A 9,882-nucleotide genomic window follows, 5' to 3' on the forward strand; every position below is an offset into this window, starting at 1 on the left:
GAAGCACTGCTCAGTGACAAAGAGGAGAGAGAAAGTGAAGCAGATTCTTTAAAATGTATAACTGCACTATCTGATAATGATCTGCTAAAATTGAGCCTTCTTTTGAGGGTGGAGAACTCTGTTAAAGTAATCCTGAAGGTTATTAGAAAGTGGTCAGAGAGGACAGGGTTGTGAGGAAATACTGTTATTTCTTCACATTCTATGCCATATGTCAGCCCAAGATCCAAAGTATGAAGATGAAAATGTGTGGGACTATTTCCCTTTTGAAAAAAGCCAATATTGTCTAAGATATTATTAATGCTGCTCTTAAGCTATCATCTTCAATATCAGCATGGATGTTAAAACTCCCCACTATGATGACCTTGTCAGTATTTAATACCAAATCAGAAAGGAACTCTGAAAACCCATCTAAAAATTTAGAGTAAAGATCTGGTGGATGATACAAAGTTACAAAAAGAAGAGCTTTTTTAGCTTGTCAATTTGAATGAGGGAAACTAAGGGTCAAATGGTTGGGTTAAAAGAGTTGTAATTATTAACTGCCATTGGAGTAATCAGTAAGTCACACTGAAAGATTGTTGCTACTCCTTCTCCTCACCCAGAACCTCTGGGTATGTGGAAATTTAAATAGCTTGAAGGAGTTGCCTCATTTATGCTGACATAATTCTCTTGCTGCAGCCAAATTTCTGTTCGGCAACATAAATCAATGTGATTTTCTCAAATCAAGTCATTAACTAGCAGACTTTTGGAGGAAAGAGATCTTATGTTAAGTAGACCACATTTAATTGTTTTAACTTATCCCCCAATTGGAGTTATTTTTATTAGATTATCATGATTTACTCCTTTGGGAATCTTTGCTAATTTATTAGATTTTGGTTGTGGGCAAGACACTGTCTGGATGGAGTAAAGAGTGGGTAACAGTAGAGAAGCTGCAGAGATGTGTGTTAAACTACAACTCTGCTTCCTGGTCTGCACCCTGGGGGGTCAGGGTTTTGGAGGACTAATAAATGTAGCCAGATTCCTAGAAAGAAGAGCTGCCCAATCCAAAGTGGGATGGATGCTGTCTCTCCGAATCAGACCAGGCTTTCCCGAAAAAGATTGCAAGTTATTATTATTATTATTATTATAATACACTTGACTAGACCAGACTATTCTATTCTACTAGACAATACTCTAATATTGTCTAGTAGAATACTTTGTATAGACTTTTAAGATGCAAAATGAAGCTTTCTAGAAAAAAATGTTGTCTCACATTCTTGATTTTATTTCATGCCATCAAGACCAGTAATAATAAGTTCTTTAGTGGAGAAAAAAATCGTGGTTCAACCAACCTCAATTCACAGAAAAACACTTAATATGCCTAAACCCATACTAAAGAAAGCGAGAGTAGTGAGAGGGAAACACTCATTTGTCCTTCTGTTTTGCTTAGATTTCAGTGGGAATTTACACCTTGATGTTACAGATAAATTAACATATTTTTTTCTTTGTGGGCTATGTTTCTATGTTGTTCTTCAGGTCCAAAATGCTAAACAGATGAACAGTGGGCTGAAACAGCTGTTGGAGTCTGGGATTGAGGAGTATAGAACGACTGAGGTAAACACATTCCTAACTTCCAAAAAAAAAAGCATATTTTTAAGTACACCAATCAAGTATACCATGATTATCAAATGTGAACACCGGTCATGGACTGAAGACCATTCATTACAACAAGCTATTGAAATCAAATTAAAAGTGCTGTATCTGCACCTTTAAAGGCACCAGCCACAAGAACATTGTTCTTATGTTGAACAAAAGTTCAACATAAGATGTTAAATTTTTTTGTCCTTTTTCATCCACATTATTTACTCAGAGAGATCACCAGAGTCCGCAGTGCCCACTATTGCTGAAATCGAGATGTTATCAGTTCTGTTATTGTTAAGCTATAGACACAGCCTATTGTATTTGTGGTTATAACTGGTGACTTAAATAATATATTCTGTCAATCACACAGGCAACAGTCAGGTGTCCCCCCCAAACAAAAATACCTTCCTCTACAGACTCCCAGATCTCTGTCGGTAAATCCCCTCTTACTTTCTTAGCCAGCATATAAACCCTGCAAAAGCATCTATTGTGCCCTGCCTATTGTTTTCCTTTTTCTTTAAATGTAGTTCCCATTATACTTACTATATGCACTCACTGTGACATGGAAAAAAACTTGGATTAGAGAGTAAAAAGTAGTACACAAACGCCATGACCCAAACTTAAAAAATTATGTCCTTTTAGGAAAGAAATTCAGTTTTATTTTTATCTGCTTAGAGCTAGTGCCTTTTATCAGGGCAACCTGTATAACTGTACAAAGATGTTAGCAGGGAGTTTAAGAAGCCCTTAAAAGTAGCTTTGATGCTATAGACTTGCACAGTGCAAGCTACACGGAAAGAACATTGATACAATGACTGAGTCTGTGACTAACCACAAAACTTCAATTAAGATAACGTTATGCCAACTAGAATACTACTGCTTCCCCAGAGACATGAAAGTTTATACCAAAAAAAACATCTTTGAAGTAGCCTATTTATTTGACCCTTTACAACTAAAACATAATTTCATGAGCAGACTGTCACCCCAGTAGACATGGAAAGAGGCTGCCAGTCTTCCCACTTTCTGGAGCTAAGGAAATACTGCAGGAGCTTTGAGGATCTATGGGCATGTAGCCTATTTTCCCTGAATGTACTTTGGATTGGAGGTTAAAGATGCCATCATAAGCCTTTTTGTCCAAACCCACCATCATTTAGACAAGCCAGACATCACTGTGAGGAATGGTATCTCTGATTTCTCCTAGTAATTTCACACTATTCAGTCTAATATGCTTTTTTTGACGCTCCAAAAGATTTAAAAGAAGGCCTCTACAGTCGGTTGGTTTAAAGACTACCTGACAAACAGACCACAGTTTGTGAGATGGAAGGGTCGACTGTCCAATTAAGTAGTCAGCAGCACAGGATCGCAAAAGGGAACGGTACGCTCACCATTCATTTTGGCTCTTTATACCTCTGACTTCAAGTACAGTAAAGCCCAACCATAATGCACCCCCTTTTCTTTTAACCACTGGTACTTAATTGCAAAGACTACCCCTGACCCACTAACCACACAATCTGAAATTGAAGCCACAAAGATAAGGGCTTTACAACCATTCCTAGGAAATGGGCCACTCATCGCTGCATAGTTGATGCTTTGGTACTTAAAGGACAGCTTATTTACATATGCACATTCATAAGATCCAACATAAGAAAAAAGACAGAGCTTTTTTTTTTTAAGAAAAAAAAAACAAAAAACCATTGAACTTGAAATAATAAAAAAAGGTTTAATTTGATCTTGGTTAACTATCCTTTTCCTTTATCACATGATTCGCCTTAAAAGAGATTATTAAACTGAGCTGACTATTTATAGTTTAAAAAATATGCTAAGTACAAAAGCATAGGACAGAATAACACAGTGCATTCCCATATTTTGAACACACATTCCATTACAGAGCAAGTAACTATCTTAACAGGTTTTTAGGTGCCTTTTAAAAAAGCAGCCCCAGAAGGAATATTTCATTCCCGCCTCCAGCGCAGACACAGACTGATGCCTTCTCTCCCCCGCTCCTCTGTCCCCAGCAGTGTGCCCCTGACCCTCTGCTGTTAACCTAGTGCCTAATCCCTGCTAGCAGTAGCCTCTCCTAGCTCTGTCTCAGTGGCTGGCTTCTTCTTTGTACTGCTACTACTCACAACTTCCGCTGGTCAATAGCTAGTCCTGGGCAGCTGTAGCATTTATCTTTTAGCCTCTCCCCAGCAGGCTGCTCCTGAGACTGGCAAACTGATTACCTCTCTCTCCGCTCTGCTGCCCCCTCCTTCCGTGGGATTCTCAGTTCTCCTGCTCTGTGAAGAAGGCCAGTGGCTGAAAGTTGGAGGCAAATTTGGATTTTGACTGGGAAGGGCCATTTTGAATGGCTGCTACTGTAGAAGGATGGTTTCATCTAGGAATGGGAATCGAAAACCGGTTCCTGTTCAGAACCGGTTCTGTGTGTTCCAATTCCATGGCACCGTTCGGCAGCTCGCTAAACGATTCTCTTAATGATTCCAGGCAGCAGCAGATCCTAGCGCTGGGCAGCAGGACTTACATCACGTTTTTTTACGCAAGTTACGCACACAGTATTCAGTAAGCAAGCACGACGTGACCAGGAGTAAATCTAGAAAAGCAAAACAAAAGCAATCGAAAGTTTAGCTTCATTTTAAGGAAGAGAAAGATGGCAAGAAGGCGCTTTGCAATCATTGCAAAGTGGCAATTACATCAGAGGAAATACATCCAACATGCAGAAACACCTGCTCACACAAGATGCCATACATTTTAACGAATGCCATGTTTTTGATGCTTCTGGACAGAAGCTGAAGTTACGACCGGCATGGAAGGCAACTCTGGTGGGAAGTAGCTAGTTTTATATCACTGGCTTTGCTTAATGTGGTTCCTAGTAAATCATTGACCATTACTAGAAATAAGCCAGTTTCCCACCTCTCTTTGGGGTTATTAAGGGAGTGTGCCTTTCTCGTTAATCCAGCCCTTTATTGCAGTTCAGGAAGCGAGAGAACGGTAATGTTCATTTACTTAAATCAGGGAGAGATTAGTTTATTTTCCGAAATTGTAGAGTAATGCTTTTTCATTAAACGGATGCCTTACCCATAAGAGTTAGATGACTGTGAAGAGAAGGGTAGCCCGGCTGGCTCAGAGGCTGGCAGCTCACGTTCACTGTCTTCTGTTTTCGCCGAGGCGGGCAGAAATAGAATATCACAGGCTAAGGTAGACGAATGTCACTGTGCACTTACCAAATTCATTGTTTCACAGAACCGATTAGAGAATCGATAAGGAATCGAATCGTTTTACAGAATAGAGGGAATCGGAATCGGGAAAATCTTATCAATTCCCAACCCTAGTTTCATCTCCCACCAAATGTACCAGGAAGTAAGCTAAAGGGAAAACTTCATTTGGGAGAGGAGAGCTCTGTTTAATTAAGTTTGAAGGTTACTAAAAAGTGGTCCAATAGGATAGGGTTGTGAGGATATAATATTATTTCTTTACAGTTAATGCCATATGTCAGCACAAGGTCAAAAACATACAGATTAGAATGTGTGGGACTGCTCACATTTTCAACAAAGCCAATCAAGTCTACGATAAAGGCTATCGTACACTTACCTTTAATGTTGGAATAAATGTTAAAGGTCCCCACTATAATGACCTTCTCACAAAATTAAACTAAATTAGACGTGAAGTCTGAAACCTAATCTGAAATTTGAGACTAATGGCTTGGTGGACAATAGTTATAGAAATCAGTTTTTTTGCCTTGCAATTTGGTAAGGGGAAGATAAGGGTTTGATCTTCAAAAGATTTGTATTCATTGGTTTTGGAGTTGTCAAAAAAGCAGACTAAATTGTTTTTACTCAACCTCTTGTCCAGAATTTTTGGGCATGTGAAAATTCAAACCGCTGAGGACAGTTGTCTCATTTGTGCCAAGATCATCCTCTTGCTGCAGACAGGTGTCTGTAAGATAACAGATCAATCTGATTATCACAAAACACAAATAGAGTCATTAACTAACACATTGGGGAAAGTAAATGCAGTGTACTTATATTAAGTAAGCGCATTTGTTTTAACATTTTTTTCCCAGTTAGAGTCATGATTTTATTTGAATTATGATGACTTACTCCTTAAGGATTCCTCTCTAATAATTTGATCTTGGCTGTGGGAAAGACACTGTTTTTAATGGTTACAGTAGAGAAGTTGCATAGACTTGGTCTGGATCTGGGATTTCAGGTTTGTTGTAATAATAAATTTGGTCAGATTCCTAGAAAGAAGAGCTGCATTATCCATTGATAAATGCTTTCTCTCTGAATCTTACCAGGTTTTCCACAAACAAATCTGCCAGGTATCAATGCAGCCTGGATCATTTCAGGACATTACTTTGACAACCTTTGTCATTGTTCTTCTGAAAAAAAAGCAAATAGACTCAAAAGGGTTTGAACTAAAACTTTCACATTTTGAATGACAATCAAAGATTTGGTTCATTTATTAATTTCAGAACTATTTTTGGTGTCTGCTTAGTCATCTTGGAACAGGTGCCGTTTTGTACTCAGCCTGGTTCTTGAATAGAACATTCTGTTTTATGATTTTGAATCCTGTCCTTTGCTTTTCTAGAATACCCAGAAGGTGAATGCCCGATGGACTACTGATGAGCAGCTTCTAGCTGTTCAAGGTAAGCTTTGTCTCGGTCCATACCAGCAGTTTGCATGGTTGCACTGAATGGCTTTAATCTTAGTAAATGTTATAGTGCTCTTTAAAATGTAGCTAAAGGTGGAGTATACAACAGTTTAATCTGTCTCTACATCTTTTTGGCGAGATTACGTTAGAGGTAACTAGACTTTTTCTCAGTTCCTCAGAGATACATGTGCTTGAAAGTTGAAACTGCAATCCTGCTGTACCCCTTTTTCCAGCCATCTGACCTGCTTAATACTTTAGGTGCAAGTTTATGGGGATGGCTGGCTTTCCTTTGTAGACCCATGCATTTATGTATTTGTTTGATTTCTCAGGTATAGAAGTCTGAGCAGTTCTTAGCCCCTTTTATATTGAAGACACTGGGAATTTAAGCCTTGGGATTTGTATTACCCAGTAATACGAGTCTCTTGGAATTTGTCAGCATGCTGTTACGGGCGGGCAATAAATCAAATTAAAATAAATAAAATCAAGATCATAATAAATTGGGCAGTTTTACCTAACGACACGATAAATGCATGATAAATGCTTGATAAATTACATTATATATTTCATTTAAATATTAAAGTCTTGTACCCTTTCAGGTTTAGACATTCAACAACGTCTCATTGAACAGGAGTTAAACTTTACCTCTCCTGCAAACATTTTTGCGCAAAGGTAATGAGGCCTGTTGCACATTTTGAACTCAACAGCGTGGTTGTGCTGTAGGCAGTGGAGGTTGGATGCCTTACTTTGGGTATTCCCAACAGTTTTTAGGCAAATTCTGTATTTTGTGTTCTTTTGCTCAACATCTATGGCGTGATTTTTGTGCCAGTGAACTGAGTAAGCAGTGAGAACAATTAGTGGGTAGGGTACCTGGAACACTCAGCCCTAAATAGCGAGTCTGAATTGTGCAGGCTCGCTGGAATTTGGCATAAGGGATAACAGCGGCTTGATGGGAGAGGACACCCGTGCATTTAAATATAAGTTCCACCGTTTAAGTTAAAGGGGAACACCATTTTTTTTTTTTGTTGGCCCCTTGATTTTACCCATATTAGTTTTGTGTCCTTTGGAGCTGTTCTGAAGATATTCGGTTTTGTTAAATCCAAGTAACATCTTCCTATGGGCAAGGACTTGAATGCACAAACTAAACTGTTCATAATTTATCATTTATGGTACGCCAGCATTCATAACATCACGACGACTCACACATTTTTATATGTATATTTTTTTTAAAACAAAGCGGCGTGTGTATGACGTCATCCGCTCGCGCAGGCTACCGTTCATTCATCCTGTCCACTGAACTGCTGCTAGTTTTCCTCACATGCCTGGAAGATGTCTAGTGCTGCTACCACAGATGATCTCGCTCTCCAAATGGAATTGAACGATTCAGATTAGCTAGAATGAATAGAAGGGGTAGAGCGTAGCCGCCTGTGGCTGCCTGTTACGATTCCAGTGCGCATGTGCGGATGTGATTCACACTCTGCTTTGTTTTTAAAACATAAAAATATAAAAAATATATGATTCGTCATTATGTTATGAATGCTGGCGTGCGGATGACATCATACATACTCCGCTTGACCCATACTTGACCCATATGAAAGACTAACTGCCTTTTCCTTAGTCATCCTCTGAATGAAGCAGGGAATTAGAGTTGAACACCCCCATGCTGAACCCTCAGAGAGCCTGTAGTGACCTGGTGTAAAGGACAATATTTTTAGACCAAATTAATTTTCACTGTGGTGGATTCTAAGATGCTCTTAATTACCAGACACTGACAGAAACTGCCAGTGCCTTGTGCTATGGTTATATGATGGCTTTTTCTTTACAGGACACAGTACCCAGCCACCTTTTTGAAATCGTGGGTATCAAACTGTATAGCACAGCTCCCCGTCTTTGTTCCAGTATCCTCTTGAATGCTATTGTGGTTAAATCCCGGAGCTGCAAGTAGAAGCCTCTTAGAAAAGAAAAGAATAATTAAAAAGTTAAATCATCTTACAAATGTGAAAACACATTTTTTTTCCTTTTATACTTTACAAAATTTGTTTAACTTATATCAGAGGCTGTTTAACTGTTTCGATGTCAAAATTTGAAAATTATAAATGTTTTTTGTAAAAAAATACCATTTGATCACAACTTACAATAAGAACTGATTTAAAGAAACAAATACTAAAAAAATAATGAACAGGGGGTATAATGAGGGTGTCTGCTGTTGTTTATTATCAACATTCTGTTAATCTTCTTTATTTCATATTAAAGTAAACAACAAATAAGCACAGAAAGACCCCAGTCGGCCTCGGCAGATGGCCGCTCACAGTAAGCCTGGTTCTGCTGGAGGTTCCTTCCTGTTAAAGGGGAGTTTTTCCTCTCCACTGTTGCTACAAGCATGCTTAGTGTGAGGGATTGCTGAAGAGTTTATAAGTCGATGCAATCAACTAGTTTTCCGTAGATAGAAAACTTTGAATCATTCTGACTGAATGATCTAGTTGAATTGTCTCTATAAAGTGCCTTGAGATGACATATGTTGTGAACTGGCACTATAAAAATAAACTGAATTGAACTGAACTGAAAGTGCTGAGACATAAAAACAATCAGCTGATCATACTGACGGTGTCACCATTAGACGGAGCTAAACTGGTTGGGAAAAAAAAGCAAAATGGAAAGCTGGAGAAAGACAAAAAAATAGTTTTTAAATAATACTTAAAAAATATTAATTAGCTCACTCATGAGTCCTTTTCAGTTGTCACCATTTCAACATTAAGTGTGTTAGCCATAAAAAAAAAGAAGAAAATGTTGGTTAAAATACAATGCTATGTGCTTAAGCAGTAGATAAAATATTCATATAACTTGTGTTTAGGCAAAGTACTTAACCAAAAACATGCATGTTTAATCATCAAATCAAGTTTAAATAAGTTATTTTAAAGAATAAATAAAAGATAAATTTAGTTTCCATTTGACTAAGCAAAATATGATACATTTGGTTTTCATTTGACTTAGCTTTTGTTTATATTTTCATTTTAAAGCAAAAGTAACAGAAATTTGATTAAAATGTTATCAGTAGGTTTAGGCGACATATGGAATATACTCTATATTTAGGCCCGAGCAGCTAAGCGCTGCGAGAGCCTATTGCTCCTGTATCGTTTATTCTTCTTATTATTATTTTTCTCCGCTTAAATGAAACTGATTTTTGGGGGCTTTAACATGTTCAAAAACTCACCAAACTTGGAAGTAAATTGTCCCCCTAGTGAAATTTACGTATGATAATGGAATTCAAAATGGGCGTCGCCAAATGCCTCTACAGTGCCCCCCTAACGTGAGTTGGGGAAAACCGTAAGTCACAGAGATTTGAGATTTGGCAGGTACATAGATCTCACCAAATCATGAAAAAAGTTACATTGTGGGTATGCTCTAAAACCTACAGGAAGTCGGCCATTTTGGCTCAAAGGCCGATTTTTGGCACTTTTTCAATTTTGTTGACGTCGAACTTTCGCGAACTCCTCCTAGGGACGGTGAGCCATCGGCTTCAAACTTGGCATGTATGCAGATAAGGCATGTGAGATCTAAACTTATCAAACTTTTTGAGTTTTCCAGCATTTTAAAGGGGTGTGGCCAGGCCTCGAAGTTGGCGTA

The 9,882-nt window shown here is 38.3% G+C and overlaps 1 protein-coding gene across 4 annotated transcripts in view; it reads left to right on the plus strand.

Moving 5' to 3' along the window:
• Window positions 1–9,882, plus strand: part of rcor3 (REST corepressor 3) — a 64,840-nt gene that overhangs the window by 32,320 nt on the left and 22,638 nt on the right. For all 4 annotated transcript variants that reach the window (XM_015392302.1, XM_015392304.1, XM_015392303.1 and 1 more), the window contains 2 exons: window positions 1,513–1,590; window positions 6,199–6,256. In XM_015392302.1, coding sequence (XP_015247788.1) covers window positions 1,513–1,590; window positions 6,199–6,256 — 136 coding nt within the window. The remainder of the gene's footprint in view (window positions 1–1,512; window positions 1,591–6,198; window positions 6,257–9,882) is intronic.

The sequence above is a fragment of the Cyprinodon variegatus genome, unplaced genomic scaffold (genome assembly GCF_000732505.1).
Source record: "Cyprinodon variegatus isolate N-32 unplaced genomic scaffold, C_variegatus-1.0 Scaffold585, whole genome shotgun sequence".
In the NCBI taxonomy this organism is placed as follows: Eukaryota; Metazoa; Chordata; class Actinopteri; order Cyprinodontiformes; family Cyprinodontidae; genus Cyprinodon; species Cyprinodon variegatus.